Raw genomic sequence first — 23,194 nt, forward strand, 5'->3', positions numbered from 1 at the left:
CATTGTTTGGAATAAACTCCCCTTTAAATAATATGCCTGGGGGCCTTTATTTTTTCCTCAAATAAACGCCCCGCCACGCATTATACACAATATTATATTACACATTTCTATTTGTAGTAGAATTCATTGGCTTCCAAGTACAATTTTACTGTATTTTATCACATCTTGATATTGTGTTAATTTTTAATATTAAAGCGTAGTTCCCACTAGCAACGTAACGTAACGCAAACGCCGCAACGTAAGACAATGCCTTCCAATAATTGTTTGCTCCTGCCTGCGTGAAATCAAACCTGCGATGTTTGCAACACTGTTGTGTCGTTGGTTCCCACTTGTGATTACGCAATACAGCACTTTGTGTCCTAGTGCGAACCACACTTTGGGGAGAATTTATTTGATTATATATGATACCATATTAAGCCTTCCTCAAATAAATATTCCTCTAAAAGAACCCCGAGTGTTTATTCGGATATTACGGTACTTAAATAATAACAGTACAGTAATAACTTTGAAAATATACGCTCATATGATTTAAAATTTTCCACGCATAAAAACAAGTTACATAATTTATATTGCAGAATTGTGGAAAAAAACAACATATCGGTATGTTTCATCATCTCGATCATCACCTTATAAATATAAAGATTCTTAACAACTGCTATTTCAAAATAGTTTATTTTTTTAGCAACAATAATCATTTTTTTTGTGTCTCTTAAAACGAAAATAAAAAAATTAACATATATTTAACATTCGTACGTATCAACGTTTGCGTTGCATTTAGCACAAAATAACATCTCTACTTTCAAAAGGTTAAAGTTCGTTCAATGCTTGCATAATTTTTAAACGAACGAATAACATAGATGAGATGAGATGGTATTATAAATGCCATTGTTATAATAGTAATAAAAACATGTTTATATACTGTATGAAATAATTAGCATTTATTAGCATGTCTATAAAATGATATTTTGAAATTTATACTGTATCAAAAGAGTTGAACAGTACATATAGCAAATAGTAAAAACAATAACAACGAAAGCACCATTATTTTTTGTATCCTTACCCTTACTCCATCTTTCTCCCTCCCACCTCTTTTTTGGTCAATTCCAGCCTCTTTTCACAATCACATTTTTCTACACTAAAATACAGTAATAGTCACTGGTCTGCAAATTAATAATTTGAACTTCTGGTTTATTTTGGAATCTATTAGCACCAAACAAAATATTTTTTGTTAAAGAAAAGACGTTAAAACTCATGGCTGCCATAATGTGCATGGTTATGTCTTAATATTGGTTATAAGGCAATTAGAAATAAAAATGATATGCTTTTTGTCTGCCGCCTTTGATATTCGGACCTGCATTTCATATTTCATCTTTGTATTTTTCAAGAAATAACTACAAAAATTGATGTGAGAAAAGCGATATTTTCATTCTCATCTATTTATATATTTCATAAAACATGACTTATGTTAAAGGCCAATTTACACAGATGAGCGGTAACGGTAATAAAAAATATAGAATCTGTTATTCATTATGACCATTAACACACAACGTGGAGTGGAACGAGCGGTTTCCGCTTAGGATAAATATAGATTCTACGTGGGACAACCACTTACCGTTACCGCTCGTATGTGTAAATTAGGCCTAGGAAAATCTAGGCTGCTTTTTCGTTTATCGATATCCCACACTAAAATTGTGATAACCGTATGAGTTTCCCATGGCTTCAGGTAGATAGACAGACTACTACACTAGCCTGCAACATTGACAATGTCATTGTTACAATGCATGATTTAACAGTAACATATTATATATCCAGTCTCTATACAATGATTATCTAGGCCTAAACATTGCAACCATGCTATTTTACACATTACCATTGGACATTGTATAATAAAATAGCTGTTATATTGGGCAATCGTAACCAGCCTAGGCCTAACATTGTCTCCATACTATATATTACACTGTATTTTGGTGGTGTAACAACTAGTTGTATCTCCTTTCTTACTTCAGGATTTTAACGTCACATATTTTTGCAATATCTGAATAGATTGTGTGAAACTATAATCTTTCTTTCCAATACACTCAAGGCTTCATGCAAAGTTCTCATAAAAGGCAATTTTCACTCTTTCTATGTGGTGACAGAGTTTGATAGCTGGGCCTAGTTTCAATTCCATACACTCTTGCACTGTGGGTAATGTCAGCAATAGTAGAGCCTGACCATCAATTTCCTGAAAAAACACAAATAAGAAATATTCAAAATCAAATTCAAAATTCTTTAATCATCTCACACGGGCAAATCAAATAAAAAGAATATAAACGAAACCAGACAAATGAAATAAAATAGGGGCTGTATCAGTCACCTTAAATAATATTTAAGTTGCTTAAAAAAAAAAAAAGAGGGAATAAGGTACATGAACAAGAATAATGAATAAGAACATGTAAAAGAAAATATGATTTTCGATCAAATATGAAATTATACATTTAAAAATTTAAATGTATGTTATTGTATTAACATATACACAGGCATTATCTATACCGTAAATCTTCTAATTGCAGCCCCGGGTTATTATTCTTTGATTGTTTTTTAGGGCGGGTTACTATTAGAAGGGGGGGTTACTATTAGAGTAGTGGGTTACTATTACTAATCTTAACTTAGGCACCTGAAAATAGTAACCCACCCCAATTTTTCCGGTCAGCAAATCATAGCAAAATAATAAAACAGTACGAATAAATAAATTTGTTTCATAAACTCAAAAACACTCAATCCTCCCCACTCCCGAGATCAACATGCATTATCCCCTTGTTTTCAAAATACGATCAATAGTTTTTGTGACTCTAATATTAGAAGAATTAATAGTGCGTATTATATAACACCTAAATAAATTCCTGTCATTTGATTGGACGATTGTGGGTCACATGGCGTGCAATAGTACGCACTATTAAACATCATGGGTTACAATTAGAAGGGGGGTTACTATTAGAAGAATTACGTTAGTAATGTTCATAAAACATAAATAAACATGGAATATAACAATTAGTTATGCTTTACTTGTTCTTTGAACAGTCTTGAAAGTGGTGCGCAATCTGTCCCTTTGATGAATTCTGTGACACGGTCCACATCCCAGTGGAGTGGGTTCGAATCCAACTCCAGAACATCATCTCGTTTTGTCCTATGCTTCTCCTGTTGATAAGATACAATTAGAAGAATAACCATTATTTGATATTGATACTAAAAATATTGATGCCTAGATTTTAGAAACATTTTCAACTTAACGATTTATTTATTTAATAAAAAATTGGCAAATAGCCCAAGAGGAAACCATGGGCCAATGGCCCAAAACAGAAGTGGGTACCTCTTGAAGAGGCTTAGTTCCCCCAGCTGAGTATAAAGTATGTAGGGCTTGCTCATTAGCTAGAGCTGAATATAAAAAAGAAAGCTATTAATTTTCTTATTGATACATGACCTCTCTGGGTTTCCTTCATATTATTCAATATGCTTGTTTTTTAATCACGTTATTTTTGTCTTTTGTTGTTTGAAAGCTCCGTCTACACTATCACACACAAAAGAGTGTGATGTGCCCAAATGTGGTAGTGATATGCCCAAATATGGTAGTGATATGTCCATATATGGGTACATCACATTTTTTTTATCAAATAAAGTTTGATAGTGTAGACAGAGCTTAATGTACTGGATATGTAACGGAAAAATCAAATGTTCTGTTATGGATCTATACAGAATCTTGAATCTTAAAAACAATGGAAATTGAATGGACAGATTTTATTGACCATAAAACTAGTTGTTTGTCCGAATATACATGAAATAATTGAAATCGGTATTCGTTACCTTGTCTTTCTTGTGTTTCTTCTCTTTGCTTTTCCCACGTCCTGCGTTTAGTATAGCAGCAAAGGTCTTCATCTTGGTGCCTCGCTCACGTGGTGGTAAAATCATCTTTGTTGGTACATGCTGAAAGATAAAGTATAACATCTACATTATATATTGTTTGTGTTTTTGTTGCTTATACACATTTTTTACTGCATCTATACACATGAGGTATCAAAAAAGAATTGTACTAGAAAGGTTTTATACTACATTTGAAGCCCACCCTGTGTCGTATATAAATTAAACTTTCTTGGATGTAATGTTGTTCGATTTATAAAGCGCTTATACAATCTAAAAGATTGTTCCAAAGCGCTAAGAGAAAAACAGAAAGTAATTACAAAGAAAGATGGGTTGTTAAGAGTGTTTTGAAAACTATGATAGAGTATGCATTTTTAATAGGATCAGGAAGATTGTTCCACAGTTTAGGAGCTGCAACTGGCGGCTTGGTGGAAAATGATGTTTTAAAGTCTATGAGCTTTGATGGAATTTAAGCTATTAAAGAAAGTTTGTCTAATAATAATCTTCTTTAAGCTCTGGCTACACTATCAAACTTTATGTGACAAAAAAATGTGATGTGCCCATATATGGACATGATGATGTCATATAACTACCATATTTAGGCACATCACACTTTTTTTGTCAAACTAGTTTGATAGTGTTGACAGGGCTTTACAATATGTATTATACAGTGTGACCATTATTGTTTGTCAACCACCAACCTTAGTTCGTTTAGCCGACATCACAAGCGCCCTCGCACGTGTCATGAGTGGCGTCTTACCAGCCTTAAACTCAAGTCTTGGTAGCACAGCACCAGACTCTAGCTTTCCATGGTGTACATTATCTGTTTCGTTTGAATTCTCGGTTTCCATATTTTCGTTGCCGTCTTTAGTTTCATCACTACCGTTAGGCGAGTAATGCTTCTTCCTGTGAACGAATGGCTTTCTTTTTTTCCGTCGTTTTCCAGGTTTCTTTGGTCCAAATTCTAAGTTGCTTTGTCGTCCTGGTGGTCTCCCAAGCTTCACTGCTTTTTTCTTTTTGCCATAATAATATGCTGAAAATAGAAATGATTCTTCCATTAATGAAGTTATTAATTAGAGTGGTTCACAGACAGTTCCATTATACAATATGGGTGATTCAATTAAATTTCTGTTTTAAACAACTGTATTCTCTTTTTGAGAGAGGGCCATTTTCGGTTTAACCGTGTAGCTGGGCACGAAATACATTTTACAATATTAGCAGTCTTTCATCTTCGCGATGCACCATGCAACTAGACAGCTGTTGAGTTGAGAATTCATTCTGTGCACACAAAATATGAGTATGTGCAGAATGACTATTACACTCAACAGCTGCATAGTTGTGTAGAAAATAGTGAAAATGGAACGTTGGTGATATCTTAAAATGTACCTTGTGAACGAAAGATCATGGCTATTTAAAAAATGACTAGACACAGAATTGAACCATACACAATACACTAGGCATGAAAGCTAACCACCAAGATACAATACCACTACATATTTTGTCTATCAAAATGCACTGAACTTACTGAACCGTATAATCATAGACAAGTTCTATAATATAGTGCCACATATGTATCACATATCATACATATGTGACACTGTATTAGGCATTTTCCTATGATACTGGAGATATATTATAGATACAGCACTCAACTTACTGTATTTTGTCTTTGTGAGTTGCCAACAGTCTTCTGAGCATGTCTCTTGTACACACTTGAACGATACAAGATTCGGGCAGCATTCCAACTTTATACACATCTCACGCAAATACTGCTCGACGTTGTCGGCTACTTTGCATATTTCTACCAATGCACGATAACTTTTGCCTTTATACCTTAAAGAAATATAGGAAAGAATTTGGAATTATTAAAGATGTATTGTCGCCATAAACATGAAAAATAAAGATTAATAAAATCAGAATAGGCCATTTTGCAGTTTTAATATTAAAGTTATGCAATTCTGTAGAAAAAAAATCAACAAAAATAATTTGTTTTTTCCCGACCCAGTTTTTGGTCAACATGAATTTACAATTATGTGACATTAAAATGGCATATTAAAAAAAAAAAATTTGTTAGGGGGACAATATATCTCTAATAACTACTAAATGATTTTACATTAATTAAAGAAAAAATGTGTTTAGTAGACCATAATATCTTAAAGTAGGTACAGTACTGAATCTAGAGCACCAGGTTTCTACAAATAAGGCATTATTTGTTTAGTATTATAGGCAAGTTCCATGATACAGGGTTACATGTGACAAAACTGAAGCTACAGTACTAAGAATCTTTTTGGCAAAACATTCCTGGGAAATTGACAAACTTACTTTGCTTTCATAACTTGTAGATGTCCATTCATACCGGCCGTTTCGTCGTTCTCCACCTGCAGCTCGCGTAGTACACGTGGTGGCTTGTACGCTGCATTGATCAGAAGCGACATAATCTCTTTAAGTACTAGCGTCACCATTCCAGGTCCTATAGCCTTCGGTAATTCTGCTATTCGGCCTTTATTCAAGTAAGGCCCCGAAAAGCATTTGTGGTTGAAGAAAACCTTTGGAATCAGGATTGATCCTTTACCCGATGCTGAAATAAAAATACCATATCAATCAATCAATAATCAATAATCTTCATTGCAAGTCATATACAAATTGAAGTTTCACCATACACTTAATGAAAAAATAGAATCCGTATTTATATCAAATTGTTATTCTTCCTTTTTGTAATCATTGACAGAGGTCACGACCTGGATTCATGGGCATTCTTATTCTATGACCTGACCTAGTATCATGATTACATACCACTTTCTCCTTCATCTCCTTTGTGACTTTGCAAACGTTGATAGAGGTCACGACCTGGGCTCATGGGTGTTCCGTGCAAAGACCTCTTTCTACAAAAGTAAATGACTAATTAATTACTATTGATTCATCTGTGTTGGTAGTAATGACTGTCGTTATGTTATAATAAAAAAGTTAACTCTAAATAAATATTTAATAAAATTAATTAGCATATAAACTCATGAGGTTGTTTTGAAGTTAAAAACTTACGTTTTGTCATTCCATACTACAGACACCTTCGGCTTTTTGACTAAAAAAAAAAAATGTAACATTACACATGTTACATTACAGAACAAAAATACAAAAAAAAATTTACGATATGTAAAAAAAAATAAATATACTGTACAATAATCTTTAAAATTTATCCAATATATATATTTATCAAAGTCTTAATTCATTTTTTAGCAATATCTACAATAGTATTAATAAATTTTTTTTTTTACCATGAAAAAAACATATTGTAGTGCCCTCTATAAATAGACACAGGAGATAGAGCCAGAAGAAAAGCTCAGGGAGTGATTAAGCAAGGTGTCCCTTAAATAGGAACTTCCCTGAAAAATGGGGTCATGGTGAGTCCTCTTAATGGAGTTGTACCAAAAGATTCTACTGTAAATAAAAAATTAACTTACTCGGTAGAAGTTTAGAGGACACGCGCAGAGGGTTGTTGTTAGCCTCGCACCAGCCTACAGGAAACAGCGTATCGGACTCGATATCAACGATCACGTTAGGATAACGAAAACCATCAAAGTGCACCCATGCATATCGATCGATGATCTTCGTTATGGTCGCTACGTACATCTTGCCATTCCTCATCAACGGATTTGCAGCTTCCAGCTTCATCCCTCGTTGTATTTTGTGATCGTGTTCTGTGTGCTGCGGGATGATTTAGAGGTTTTAGTCATTTTGTCAACAGCTATTTCATAATTTCCATTTCTATTAACAAATCAATATCCAGTAGAACCCCTACTAAGGGACGCTTTTGACACTCAACAGTGTTCCCTTTACAGGGGTGTCTCAAAGGAGGGTTTTCGACTGCACTGATAACCTATTACTACATAGAAATATAAGAGTAAATCCTACAAGAAACTTGTTCACCAAAAAAGGATGCTCCTCTTTTTTATAGATAGTCACGGTAGAAGAAAAAATGTACATTTTATGAAGACATTCTGAAACCATATAAAACGGGAGATGATAGCGTATAATTATCAAAATGAATTTCTAAAACTTACAGTTCGAAAGAATCTTTCTGGAGCACTTAGAGACTTGCAGTACTTTAGGTAATCTTGCCAACGATACACTTGGACATCGTAACCTATGCAAAGTCACATAGAGATTAAAGTATAACAAAAATTTATAGTCTACAACCACCAGAAAATAACCTCGAACCCATGCCTATCACATGCTAGTCCGATATTACCATTACACCATCACTCTCTGGTATATACAGCACCCGCCGCTATTTCTAGACGGTCTCCCATCCAGAAAGCAACCGGCCCCAACGTTGCTTAACTTCGAGGACCTGACGAGAACCGGTATTTCAACGCAGTATGGCCGTATATTGATGAATGATGCTTTCACATTAATAACCCGGTTATTTTGATCAAACACATACGGAAACATACTTCCATAATATTGCAGCCAGTAATTGGCGCAGTTGGTGCTTTGACCCATTAATACACCTGGATGGAGTATTGGTGTTCGTCTAGTATAACAACAGATGCTTAAACCTGCTGACTCATGCCTTGAGAGATATCGTGCGCTTATAGCCTGGCGGACACTAGAGCTTTCGGCTGAGCCAAATGGCACGAGTAACACTTGGCTCACTAAAAAATTTGCCGCAAACTGTGATCGCATTCCATCGGACGCACACCTTCAGTACGCGATTTTCTGATTGGATAATTACTTACTACGCTATACGGCACGCGCTGATATATTTTAATAAATCAGAACATGTCATGCGCAGTGGAATTGTTTAGTGAGTTATCTGCTTACGTTCGGTGCACACTTGAGGAAAAAGGCACGCGTGCCAAAAAATATTAAACATGATAGATATTTTCCTCAGCGTGGCCGATTCCTCACGAATTCCCGGCGCACACTGTGAGCCAAGTGTTACTCGTGCCAGTTGGCTCAGCCGAAAGCTCTAGTGTGTCGGGCTTATGGAAGCAGGAGAGGGCACAGAAAGAGTAGTACAGTATGTCTAACATTGAGTGCAATGGGATGGTTGAAATATAATCTTCAACCTACCTGGCGGTTTAGCGATGTTGATTCCATTTCTTCTACACCAGTTGACTGGGAAAATCCCAGGACAATCCTGATAGCAAATAAACTGTACCGGAAGATTGCCGCCTTTGTGATCATCCATGCGTACCAAGAAAAAATACTTATTGAAGACCTTTGACACGGTTGCCGGGCCAATCTCCCATTGGCGCTTTGGGTTGACAGCTTCCATCTTCATACCAATGAGGAAATAGTGTTCTTTAATATCTTTTTGGTCCTGAAATAATATTAATAATTTAAAAACAATACACTGTATTGATATTTTGTTTATTTATCGTCAAACACAGTTAAATACATGGCTTGAACTTATTTTTGGTTGTTAAAAAAGTAAAAAATTCACATAAAAATACAAAAATGAGATTAAATTACATAAAATACAAGCAAAATTGGTGTGTGTGTGGTATAGTTGAAAACCAATTGATCAGTGTTTCCATGTTTCATTGAATTGTGTATAAACTCCTAAGTTATGCTAGAAAAGGTGAAAGTGATACACAGTCCTTATTTAAATAGTTTGAAAAGGGCAGCAAAAATGAGTGTTTGTTCGAACCATCAAGCCCCACTGCCTTGATCATGTTACAGTTACTGATGATGGAACATGCCAAATTAAACAGACCTTAAAAAAATCAACAGGTAATGGCTTCTCAGCTGATGATTTGAACGCTTCTTGCTGGTAACCATTCCATTGTGATATCGTCTTCTGGCTGTTTTCAGACACCAATGCTTTAAAAAAAATTCCACCAAATCAATTTTGTTCAATAGAACCTCTATTAAGGGGACACCTTAAGGACCCAACACATTTGAAGCCTGTGTTAGTTCAATAAACTGATAAATGCAGTTAGAGCTCCATACTATGACACTTTAGCCTCACAAAGTGTTAACTTAGTAAAGTTGTCACCTTCACTGCAGCCTTATGGGCCAGAGGAGGATAGGTAAGAACCTCTATTAAAGGGACAAATTTAGGACTCAACAAAATTGAAGCATGTGTTAGTACAATAAAATGCAGTAGAGCGTCACCTTGGTCAGGTTTAAACAATGCCATTCGTGCGATTCAGGACATAGTTTCTCCTTAATAGGGATGACCGTCAAATAGAGGTCTTACTCAAAGAATGTATTTTGCTGTATTTATGACGGTTGTAAAAATATTTCTGCTATGCAAAGTACTAACTAAACTAAATTTGTTTCAAAATGTCATTTGTGTAAAGCCTTGTCTACATTATCAAGCGTTATGCGACAAAAAAATGTGATGTACCCATATTTGGACATGATTATGTCTTATCACTACCATATTTGGGAATACCACTACCAAATTTGGGCACACCACACCTTTTTTGTCAAACTAATTCGATAGTGTAGACAGAGCTTAATAGAAAGAATCTAATAATAAGTATCAGTCATTACAAATCAATTGTACCTTCAGGAGGCTTCAGTGATAACTTCTTTGACAATGCCCAGCCCAAAGGATGCAGTCTCCAGTGCGTGTACCAGAGGTAGAAGTACTCTTTAGACTCCTTTGAGGTGCCGACATACGCCAGCTTTAGGTAGCCTCCACGGTTCTCTCTGATCATAGCAGGCCAGGCTTTTGTTGGATCATGTTCATTTAGTACTTCAAGGAACATACCAGGCTGGATACGATCAATCAACAGGCAACTAGTGATCTAGTGGAGAAGACAATATTGACAATTATGATATTTAGAATGTAGACACCTACTAGATTCAGGAGACACTCCTATTAAGGGAAGACTCTTCCATGAAACGAACGAGGGACAATATATGTTTTAACACTTTGGCCAACTATTCAGAGGACACTCCTATCAAGGGACACTTTTTCTATTTTATGACAACTACTACAGTAGCACATTCTAATTCAGGGGACATTCTAATTCAGGGGACATTCTAATTCAGGGGAGATTCTAATTCAGGGGAGATTCTAATTCAGGGGAGATTCTAATTCAGGGGACATTCTAATTCAGGGGACATTCTAATTCAGGGGACATTCTAATTCAGGGGACATTCTAATTCAGGGGACATTCTAATTCAGGGGACATTCTAATTCAGGGGACATTCTAATTCAGGGGACATTCTAATTCAGGGGAAAGTTTTCCGTAAAAAGAACGAGGGACAATATAATTATGATTAAACACTTTGGCCAACCCTATTCAGCAGACACTCCTATCAAGGGACACCTTTTTCTAATGTAGGACCACTACAGTGAAACTCCTCCTTTAGAACACCCTAGTTAGGGGACACCCCTATTAAGGGGACACTTTTTTGGACTAAAAGGTGTCCCCTTAAGGATTTCTACTGTAATAAACAAAACCACATTTATATAAACTGTGAACATCTTGTGACTAGGACAAGCCATTAAACATCTCTTTAATTAAACATCATCTATTTAAAACAAATAATAATATTTTAGTCATGCAAACTTTGGACAAAAAACACACTACAGTACTATTCATTGCATCTAGTTGGTAGATATTTCTTAAAAGCAAATTTTCACATCGCGCCTCGCAACTATTGAGCGGAAATGTCATTCTCTGCATGATCAGAAACATACGAGCATGGATAGAATAACTTTTCGACTTTTGAAGAAGACTAGAAAAGGTTGCTATCAGAATGGGATGCAGAACAAAAGTGAGGAGAGCAACAGAAAAAACATATAAATGACAGAAGGAAAATGGAAAACAAAGAACTTAGGTTAAAAGGTAAAGAAAAGTAGGATAAAAATACTTACCACGACTCTAGGGCAAGTTGGGATAATCTTTGACTGTCAGTGTGGCAGTCCAGAGAAAAAAACATAGCATAAGTGAAAGAAAAAAAACACATTTCATAGTCACCAGTTTAAGCAATTAAGATTGGTTCCGAACGACGTAAGCACAACACAAGTGATTTGACCAATCACAAGTGATAGATTTTTTAAACTGTCATTTGCCATTGGTCAACTTGCTTGGGTTGTGTCCTAGCGGGAACCAAGCTTTATGTGTAAAATGCTCTGTGACTGTCTAAATGATAGAAGCAGGTAGTAGATGAATAAAAGAAATGATGTTCTCTTTGATGTACTCACCATGTCTGGTAGGTAGTTAGGAATGCTCTTTGATCCAGTCAATGCCTTCACAAGAAATTCACTCCAGTTTGACTGTTTTTCTATAATTGCTGTAACAATAAATTTACAATTATTAATGTCAGGATACTTTATAATGCTATGTTATCTCTTCACCAAAATATAATTAGTTTATTTCAAAATGGCTCTCCTCTTGAGTTTGATGATAGCGATGTCAATTTCCTACTTACAAAATGGTGGCTGTAGTTTCTTTCCCATGCGTGCACACCAGCCAATCGGATGTACTTCACCAGATGCGATGTTACACCAGAAGTCACCAGATCGATCATCCATGTAGCCTTCATAACGCAGCAGCAGAAGCTGGCCACAGGTCGCAATAATCTTGGCAACCCAGTAAGTCTTCTGAGAGACAAATGGGTGCACTTGGTTGGGTACTTCTACCATCATGCCAGCAGTCAGGCCATTCTGGAGTGAATCCTCAACCTGTGAAAGAAACAATGCTCAGTGAGTTCTTGAAATTCAGGCCATGATTCCTCTTTTGTTTCTATTTATCATGTTGCAATGGGGTAGAATAGAAAGGTGCAGGGGAGTTTATTACATGAGTTGAATAGTGAAAATATTTCATGAAATATTATTCCCATTTGTTCAAAACATTTAGTAATGTTTTATAACATACCTACTGTTCTAAAAATCAATTCAATTTATTCCGGATTTTACAAAACAAACAATAACACATACATCACACATGCTAGACCCAGGAGACTCCTACGGTGAACTCAATAGCCTTCGATGGGACGTCCCAGACTCCCATTCAATTAATCTATCTTGAATAGCTGGCCAATATTGGACACATGTATAGAGAGCTCTCACCACAGGTTGATTTAAAAATACGGCCACTCAAAAACTTGTGTGGCAGAATATTTTTAAACACAAATGATTAATAATGGTGTTTATTAGTGCAAAATAATGAATGCCATGTGATGCGTAATTAACCAATCAGATGGCACGAATACAATCAAATACAACATTTTGAAACCTACATGTCTGAAATACTTCTGAGGTACAGGTTGTGAGCCGGTTGCTTCTAAATAGTCATCCCATGAAAATTCTGATTGTGGTGGCGGCGGTGGTGGTGCCGGTGGAGGTAGTAGTGGTGTCGTCTGCACAGGTTGTTCTGTGGTCTGTGTTGGTTCAGCTTCAACTTAAAAATTATTTATGAAGATTATTTTATAAATCTTTATGAAAATTATCATTTTACAATGTCATGATAAAAAATATATTTGTAAGAGAGTGTAGCGCAGTATGTTGGACTTTAAACTAATGATCGTGAATTTGAATCCAGCACTCATCGCATTTCTTGTATCCTTTGGCAAGAAACTTTACTTACATTTGCCTTTCTCCACACAGGTGTACAAATGGGTACCTGGTAAGGTCATGACACAACTTTGTGCTGATTATGGGAGTATGGCTTCAAAAAATGATCGGGGTAATAATATGTAAAACATTAGAAGCTTAATAAATCCAGGATATGACTATGTATTTGATTAAAAGAGAGTTTCCAGTTTTTGTATCTACAATAGTTGACAGTATATTGATACTAGTTACCTTTGACCTGTTCTTGAATGACTGGTTCCGGTTCATTAGGTTTCTCTACCTTTGCAGGAGGTTCACTGACCTTCTCAGCAGATTCTACAAGTTTTCGCTTCCTTTTTATATTCACTTGTGCACACAACATATTATGTCTAAAAAAAAATTAAAATCTAAAAATACAATCATGGAAGTGAATATATAATAATTATAACAATTTCAAAGAGATAAAATTAGGTAAAAATACACACAAGAAGTGCAACGCAAGCAATTTTTGACAGTTTGGATAATCCATCACTTGTGATTGGTCAATTTACATTTGCGTTTGCCTTGCATCCTACAGGGTTAGTGAAACTAAACATTATCAGTATTATGAACTTTGCAAATATTGAGGGCGAAATTAGAACGCTGTAATTGGCCGAATGTGTACAGTGGTCAGTTGAATAGGGTAGTTATACACTGGGCAGTTGCACTTGAATATGCCAGCAAACTACTATATGATTATATTCAGCCACGAGTGAGTCGTGGCCGAGCGGTTAAGACAGTGGAACTGTAATTACGTAGCCATAACATCGGCAAGGGTTCGAGGCTCACTTGCTCCATGGTTCTGGTGGTGGAACGAGTCTTCTCAGATAAGGACTATAAACCGTAGGTCCAGTGTACACAGAGCTCACTTTAAAGAACCTAGTACATCTTTCGAGACGAGTAGGGGGTTACCCCGGTGTACTAGTCCACACAAACACAGCCACTCTCACACAAACACAGCCACTGTCACACACAGCCACGGTGCAATTGGGACGTTTTATATATGTTTACCACCTGTTGGTCCAGATCCTTCACTAACAGAGTTAATGAGAAGTTGAATAAATAATATAAATAAATAAAAAAATAAAATAGAGCAGTGTGGAAAGGTTAAATTGTCTAGTCACATGGTGCTGATCACAGTAAACTTGGACAAGATGGGTTAAAAACTATGTGGACAGGAAAACAATCAAAGTGCACTCTGTTGAAAATCGCAGGTGGTCTTCAAACACATTCAGGTGTGATTTAGGTTTGCTGTTTGTGATTTGTACTTTACCAAATTTAAATGTACTGTAAATCTCACTCTTCGAGTGTGATAGGCGAGTGATCGTGCCATGCCTCAAAAGACAACGCATGATACAACAAACCATGGGGTTATAATAAATTATTTTCAGAAAGCTTACGTGATGGCATAGTCTATTGTGGACACGGGATCTTTCTTTGCCTCGTCTTCCATCTGAAAGTCTTCAGGCATCGGAGTAAACAAACTTGAGATCTTAGTGGATGCAGGCAACTAATCGAGTAATAAAAACAAAAATTTTTAAATATATTGTTTACACTTTTGTTAAGTTAGTTTATTCTAATAAAAGTATAGCACTAGTGATAATGATATAGTTGTAAAAAATGACACAGCGAAAGAAAATTCTTAAACAAATAGAAAAACTGGCAGGTTTTAATAGTATGTTATCACTAACCTGATATGAACTTCCTGGTCTGACAATTTTAGCCACTTGCTGGCTTATCTGCTGCGACTGAATGATTTGCGGCGAGAGCATCGGTGATATGATGGGCGCACGACTAACGGCTTGGACCGTTTCAGCACAGTTGGCAACTCTGGCTTGCACCACATTCTGCAAGGCCGCACGCACACCTACCACCGATGAGTTGGTACTCGTCACAGTCATATTTGGAAGTATAGGCTGCGCAATACTCATTCGGATTAAACCAATTGTTGCTTGGTTGCCACTGGTTTGTATCAGCTGTGGCCGTACAATAGTTGTGGTCATCTGACTTGATGATGAGGGCTTCTGCTGGATGTTGGCCAGAGTAGTTGTTACTGGTTGAATTGAGATGCTAGCCGGCTGTTGTGTAGTTTGTAGAGTGTTGGTAGGTTGGGTTAGCACTTGCTGCTGCGAGATGACTTGGGGCTGTGAGAGTATCTGTTGCTTTGTCAGAACATGAGGCTGAGAGATGACTTGAGGCTGCGAAATCAACTGGGATTGAGAAATTACTTGAGGCTGTGAGATTACTTGGGACTGTGAGTTTAACTGTTGCTGCGAGATGACTTGAGGCTGCGAGATGACTTGAGGATGTGAGATGACTTGAGGCTGTGAGATGACTTGTGGCTGCGAGAGTATTTGGGACTTTGAGTTTAACTGTTGCTGCGAGATGACTTGAGACTGTGAGATGACTTGAGGCTGTGAGATGACTTGAGGCTGCGAGAGTACTTGGGACTTCGAGTTTAACTGTTGCTGCGAGATAACTTGAGGCTGCGAGATGACTTGAGACTGTGAGATGACTTGAGGCTGTGAGATGACTTGGGACTGTGAGTTAAACTGTTGCTGTGAGATTACTTGAGGCTGTGAGATTACTTGGGACTTCGAGTTTAATTGTTGCTGCGAGATGACTTGAGGCTGTGAGATGACTTGAGGCTGTGAGATTACTTGGGACTGTGAGTTCAACTGTTGCTGTGAGATGACTTGTGGCTGTGTTATGAGTTGGGCCTGAGAAAATATTTGTGGATTAGAGATAACTTGAGACTGTGAGATTACTTGAGGTTGGGAAATCACATTGGGATGTGAGAACACTTGTGGCTGTGATATTATTTGCGGTTGCACAGAAGAGGTGTTGACAATTTTGCTAGTACTAGCCATCGATGTCGGTACTGCTTGCTGGATAAGAAATTTCTGGGTCATATTTGTTGGTGTTTGTGTGACTTGAAGTGGGGGCTGTCCTTTCGCTATCAATGCATTTTGCATTTGAGGTGTAAGAATAATTGGTGGGTTTTTGTGGATGCCTGGTGATACAGTTGTCAGCTGCTGGATTGGCTGGCCACTGCTAACCCTTAAAGCCTGCTGCAATTGCAGTTGCTCAACTATCTTTGCTTGCAGTGTCTGTGCAAGTTCAGGAGGGAGAGTGATTTGCGCTGGAACAGGTTGTTGGTTCTTATTGCCAGCTGCTGACGTTGCTGCTGTAACCCCTTGGATGGTAGTCAGTTGCTGAATGCTACATGGTTGTTGCAAGATTGTTGCTGTTTGTGGTCTGATATCAGAAGCACCTTGGGAAATTATATTCCCTGTAGTAAGTCTTATATTCTGTGTCAATATTTGTGGCGTTGTTCCTTGTTTTGCTACAATAGGTCTACTGTTCGACACCTGTGTGTTTACAATGCTGACTTGCTTCTGAGATGTTGAAGTTACAGGCACTCCTTGCTTTGATGTAGATATCACATGTGGAGAGGTAACCCCTGTCTGTATGATGTTGAGGGGTGTTCCGGTACCTGGTTGTTGAGATATTACAAATCTTGATCCTGCTGGTATTGGAGTACCAGTAGTAATGAATGTTGGAGTGCCTACAGGCTGTAAAACCTGTGTGGCCAAAGTCATTTGCTGATTGCTAGAAGCGTGTGTGAACGTACTTTGTGGAACACTGACTTTGGATAGTTGTGGCTTCAAAATATTTATCCCAGACTGTTGTGGGGCTACTGTAACATGTTGGACTACTTTTGATGATTTGTTATTGTTTTTTTTAATGGGAGGAACTATTGCTGGGTTTCCCACTATGGTTTTGAAAGGCTGGTTTGATGATAACTGAGCAGGCTGAATAGCTACATTTTGATGGCTGAGTGTGGTCTGTTGAGATGGCTTCACAATAATCTGTGGAGCACTCTGAGCTGCAGGCTGCACAACAGGAACATTGAGTTTTCCTGAGGTTTGTTTAACACCAGCTTGCAGAGGTTTTACATTTCTTTTGACAGTGTGGATGTGCTGCATCAGAGGCTTCTGTGGGTTGGCTAATCTCACTGTTGAAGTTGGTAATCGGGTTAACCCTTCAGGACCGATCTGCATCGACTGTGTCACTGGAATAGCTGCTATGGACGTATTCCGAATGGCCATAGTCTGTGGAACCTGAAACCGTTGAACAAATCTTGGTGAAGATGTAATTATTTGAGCTCTTGTAGCTGCAGTTTGTGTTGTTATTCTGGGTTGCAATGACTGCTGTTTAGACGTTATGGAAATATTAGGTTGAATGAGTCGGGGTTTCGGGCCAACAATAATCACTGGTTGCTTTGGACGTATAACCTGTTGACTCTGGAACTGGAGCTGTTGAGGCTGGTTGACCAGTTGCCCTTGAGATATTCCTTGTGGAGTTGTGATCATAACTTGCTTTCCATCTCGCACTACTGCAGATTGGCCAGTGCTCTTCAATGTCACAATGTTTGTTGGCTCAGTTTTCAGTGTGGAAATCTTCCCTTGGTTCTGCATCTTCCCTTGGTTCTGCATCTTCCCTTGGTTCTGCATCTTCCCTTGGTTCTGCATCTTCCCTTGGTTTTGTATTTTCCCTTGGTTCTGCATCTTCACTATTGTTATCTTCTAAAAGCTTCTTTAAGATTCACTAACATCTCTGACCATCAACTTCAACAATCCATCTGATTGTCTTTCTAAGATGAAAAAAAAAAAATTTAAATTAACTTAAATAGATTTCTTACTGTAAAACGTAGGCCTATGAATATAATTTGTTTTAAAGTCACTGCGAGTGTGATAAACAGTGGTATGATTTACCCAAAAAGGGTTAAAATAAATGTCATTGAAACAGGTTAAAGAATGAACAAACGTCCCCCCTGCAAAAATTGTTTTCAATGTTTTTGTTGAATGCCATTCACTTTGACCAAAATTGGATCAAAAGAAAATTATTTACTTGAAAAAACTGTTATTTAAAGCAAACAATAGTCAAATTTAATGGAAGTTAATGGGTTTTTTTTAAAGTCTTTTTTTTAATTAATCTTCATTTTTTATGTTTTTGGGGGACAATACATCTTTAATAATAAACACAATTTGAAAATCAGTGGTTAATTTAATTTTAAAATATTTTTCTTGATTTAAAATTAAATTATTTATAGCTGTTTATATTATAATTAAAAATCTGTTTCTTTTATAGTAATTTCCAATGTATGGTCAATTAATGTATAATAGATCAATTTTAATTTATAACTTTGAAATAATTGTCTATAGTACAGTACAGCGCAGGTTATTATATATCAGGTCGGGTTCTGAATTTGTAATAATACTATAGGCCTACTGTAGGCCTGGTGTTTACTATAACATTTAATTGTGTAACTCATTGTGTCAAATTTCGCAACCATTGGATCAGTTAGAAATATTAATTCATAATAATATATATCGGTAGCACAAACAATTTTATTTATTCTAAATACACGATACTATTATTAAGTTATATTTCGAATTATTTTTTTTTAATGAATTAAAAGTAGGAGGCGCTACAGATTATTACAGTAATTGAACTCATTAAATTCAACATATTTTTACTTAGTGCTGCATCATAAAGCACTTGTGAATGAACAAAATCAGCCTACTCTTCATTTAAGAAAAATGGGATTGTTCCAAAGTCAAGTTATAGAATAAATAGGCCGCCGCCCATTTCCATGAAACATAGCCTAACTCATTGTAATTATTTGATCTTTTCTTAGTGGATTGCACAAAATTATAACATACAGAATCAGACAAGGTAAACACAAATATACTACTACTATTTTTAGACACTATCTGGAAAATGGCCTATAGTTATAGATGACTTTATTTTGGTTGGAAAAGAACACTTGATAAATCATTCAACAACAACCACCTCTCCCATATATAATACAATAATAGCCTATCAAAATTCCCAGGTAGCTCTGCACGCTAGCTATATGGCCGCATTACGCCCAAAACATCCTTACGCTAAAAAGTAACATCGCTAACCATCTATGTATTATATGTACACTGTGTATTGTATAATATACACTGATATTATAAAATAAAAGTACTACTTTGACTGATAAATGAAAGTCAAGGTAGATGAAATAATCAAACGATTAGTAGTCTAAACACGAATTATGCTTAAATTATTCAAGTTTACTAAGTTCACGTTAACGCCAAATAACAACCCTTCGAAGATTACATATTCTTCCGCCAGTCGTCAGATACAAACTAATGTGAGGGAAAAACTTTGAAAAACGACAAAATAAAATCATACATCCCTAGAAAAATATCACCAGTACACACTTGACCAACTTAATTACTTCTGCAAAAAAGGAAATGAGGAAAATCTTACTTTTAAACGTTATAATTTTGTGTAAATCTTCGCACACGATTCGACGAGCAAAATGTTTTCCTCAAAATGGCACCTTAATAAAGCAGTACGCATGCCTGGACGACTACATTTGTTGTTAGGGATGACTAATTTATAAAAACTAAAATGTGTTCTTCTGTGATCTTCATATTCTTAATAAATTTACAAAAAATATTATGAATTACTATATAATACTGAACATAAAATAAACACACTGAAATTTAATGCTCACCGTAGCCATTTAGTTAAATGTATGTTTAATTAATATAAGTTTACCCATGATATAATGAAACCTGCTTATTTACATATAAGTAGGCGGGATGAGATAATTAACCCAAGTAGAAATTCTGCCTCGTATCGACTTCTGATTCGCTGAGACTATTCTAAATTAACTAGACAACCGGAACAGAACTGGGATTTAGAGAAAAAAGATGAGTGATATAATTATACAGTACTGTAGTTATCCGTGCGGTTGTTGTATGTTAATATCGCTCAGTTGTGGCGTTGTTTTCGATCGTTTGCCTGATATATGATTTACATGGTAATGAACTGCATGTACATAATACACACGTATTGTACATAATATACAGGCTAGGCCTCCAACATTATTGACTCATTGAGGTATAACATAGATTATCGACTAGTCAATAGCCTAACTAAAAAAGATGACAAAATAAAACGTTATTAATATTATTTTATTTCGAATCTGGTCAGTTATGATGATAAAAGTGAGTGAGGCAAAATACATAATGAAAACGAAACAAAAAGCACTGCATTTGTTTACATTTATGTGGTCACTGCAGTATAGGCCTACATGTCTTCCATTGTGACGTAAAATGTCAAAAAGTACACATGAGGCGTCTGAGAAGTAGGTCAACATAATGTACTTCTTATCAGTGCTGACATTCCTAAAAGACCGATGTTTTACGCCAAAATAATGTTCCAATTATAATATTAATATGATGACCTTTCATCGATAAATCGTGAATTAAAAAAAAAACTACATTAAAACATTTTTAAAGATAATGTCTTTCTCATTAGCGGCCGTCATGGCCACATACGTCATAGACTGATAAGTAAAAAATAAAACTACGTATTTCGAATGGTCTTAACTGTATATAATACGACTAACAATTTTCTTTTATTTTGCTTATTAATTATGTTGAAATAGGCATGATGAATACAACTCTATTAACTGCATTCTTTTATAAATAAATTCTATAGAATTCCATTGTTGAATGGTGTTTTATAAGGTGGTCGACTTTAGTTGATACATTCAGGAAGCTATTAAAATTGTGATTTCTCCCCGATAGTAAATTTCATTCTGATTGCTTCGCTGACAAACATTCAAATTTCTTCTGGTCCCGTATTGTAGGCCTACCTATTGTTTTCTCATATGTTTGTCTTAGCTTTGATTTGATAACTAAAACAAATACGGTAAGTTGATAAACAAATAACCTGGACACACAGTAGCTCCCGGACGTCGCGAGGCTCATTCTCATTAAACAGAAGCAATAATTTATTTTACAAACGTAGGCCTACAATTAAATTTTGATCATCGCCACATCCTACATTTGTCATAGGGTCCAGTCGGGATAGCGCAGAGGGACCCCGTTGACATTCTGAATGTATATGCACTTCATCAAACTGGTGGCATAAAAAAGTTTATATTATAGCAGGGAGGTATACAATGTTATACCTCCCTGATTACAAGTTAAGTTTCACTGCTTGTTGGCTGGAACGGTAGTTGCTTACTTTATTTTCGTTACGCTGCTGAACTAGAAAATGACAATTTTCTGGACTGTTGATTATCATGTTTAATGCGGACCATTTAGTCAAGTAGGCCTACTAGTAGGCCCACCTACTAAACATTTAAACTGAGCGAAACAAGAAATTATTGAAAAGAAACGCAAGGACGCATGAGAATTGACCAATCACAAAGCGACAGTGCGAATAATCCATTATTTGTGTGAATTGGTCAAATCACTTAGGCCTACCTGACTATACGTTATTGCGCTGCATTCTGGGAACCAAGCCTTATTAACCTCTCGGCCCATAAAGGTTTTGAATAAGTTTTGTTTATACGTCAACTAAAAATCAATCAAGACATGTTACTAGGCCTAATGGTCTGTTGCGCAAAAAAAAAAAACGAAAAACAAAAAAACAAACAAACAATTTCAGGACGAACCTTATGGAAGTTACCATGTAAACAAACAAATTTATAAAGCAAGCAAGCTTTGCACGCAGTTTGCCAATTGGTATAAGAGATATTAATTTATAGGCAACTGTACTGGTAGCCTATAACATTATTCGACTTTTCACGCCATCCACTTCCAGTTCGTGTCCGACGTTCTGCACCATAACCGGTGTCCAGCAATCGACCACATGTATGTAAATTACTTAACCCCAAACGCCACTCTGTTTAAAATGATTGAAGATTAAAATGCACTCCTCTATTACAATCGTGTACCGTTTTTTTTACGTAAGCAAACCATAATTAGTCACGTGATGAATAACTGTTTAAGATAACATAACTGGAATGAGGGATGACAAAAAGATATATGGGTACAGACTATTAATAAGGGTGGGACCATAATCCTTCCAAGAAGAAAACATTGCTGGAGAGAGATCTGTCTGTCAGTACTGTAGGACCTAGGCTCTGCCAAAATCTGCCTTTACTAGAAACTCGACCTCTTTGCACAGTTCTAAAAAGTCACTTCTAAAAACTCACTTTTTTTCTTGTTGAGCAATGATCGCTGGCATGGCGCTTTGAAAATGGAAAGATTGATTGATTGATTTTGATTGATTTTGGAACGATTTATTTTATTTATTGAATATGTTTCTCATTATCAAGGAGGGAGTTCACAAACGTGCTTTTTTCCAAACTTTTCGCAAAACAAATCATATCTTAGACAGACTTGTGGCTATCTTTCGTAATGTTTTTTTAGGTAGCCCATACTTATAATTTCAAACGCAAAAAGTGTGAAAATAATTTATTATACTTACCATTACCATGACAGATTAGATTTTTCTCTACAAACTTCATTGCTGCGTAGCAGCTATTCATAGTCTGGACAGAAATTTGAGCTTCCCTATCACGCTTCATGGATCGTGGCCGAAAGTTCATTGTTTGTCTACAAAACATTGGCCTAAGACGACCATGCCAAGTTTATGGCTTTTGCTCTCCGCGAATGAAATCAATTTGTTTAGGCGACGACTGTCCACTGAGGTCGGCATTAGGTTTGTGTCTTTATGAGGGCCCTGTCATCAAAACTAGATTTACTTAGTTGCACTTTGCAATTTCTAGTATGATTGTTATAGCGTAACATTTATTAGCCTTACGTCGTATATCCACGAAATTAAATCAACGGTACTCACTTACTTATCTTTATAATA

At 36.3% G+C, this 23,194-nt stretch overlaps 1 protein-coding gene across 2 annotated transcripts; it reads right to left on the minus strand.

The window, feature by feature from the left end:
- Positions 1-653: 653 nt before the first annotated feature.
- On the minus strand, positions 654-19,841 carry LOC144856404 (uncharacterized). 2 transcript variants are annotated; one of them, XM_078714406.1, is made up of 21 exons: positions 19,781-19,841; positions 15,145-18,110; positions 14,854-14,963; positions 13,667-13,803; positions 13,102-13,262; positions 12,292-12,544; positions 12,065-12,153; positions 11,735-11,767; positions 10,412-10,655; positions 9,614-9,720; positions 8,968-9,217; positions 7,953-8,035; positions 7,353-7,596; positions 6,934-6,973; positions 6,688-6,776; positions 6,217-6,472; positions 5,552-5,727; positions 4,596-4,927; positions 3,841-3,960; positions 3,046-3,177; positions 654-2,224 (listed from the first exon to the last, which is right to left on the minus strand). In XM_078714406.1, exons 2-21 carry the CDS (start codon positions 18,022-18,024, stop codon positions 2,087-2,089), a joined length of 5,874 nt encoding a protein of 1,957 aa, XP_078570532.1. In that variant the 5' UTR covers positions 18,025-18,110; positions 19,781-19,841; the 3' UTR covers positions 654-2,086. The 2 variants fall into 2 exon arrangements, with proteins under 2 accessions (XP_078570532.1, XP_078570533.1); XM_078714407.1 differs by lacking the exon at positions 11,735-11,767.
- Between the last annotated feature and the right edge of the window lie 3,353 nt (positions 19,842-23,194).

The sequence above is a fragment of the Antedon bifida genome, chromosome 11 (assembly GCF_963402885.1).
Source record: "Antedon bifida chromosome 11, ecAntBifi1.1, whole genome shotgun sequence".
Lineage (NCBI taxonomy): Eukaryota > Metazoa > Echinodermata > Crinoidea > Comatulida > Antedonidae > Antedon > Antedon bifida.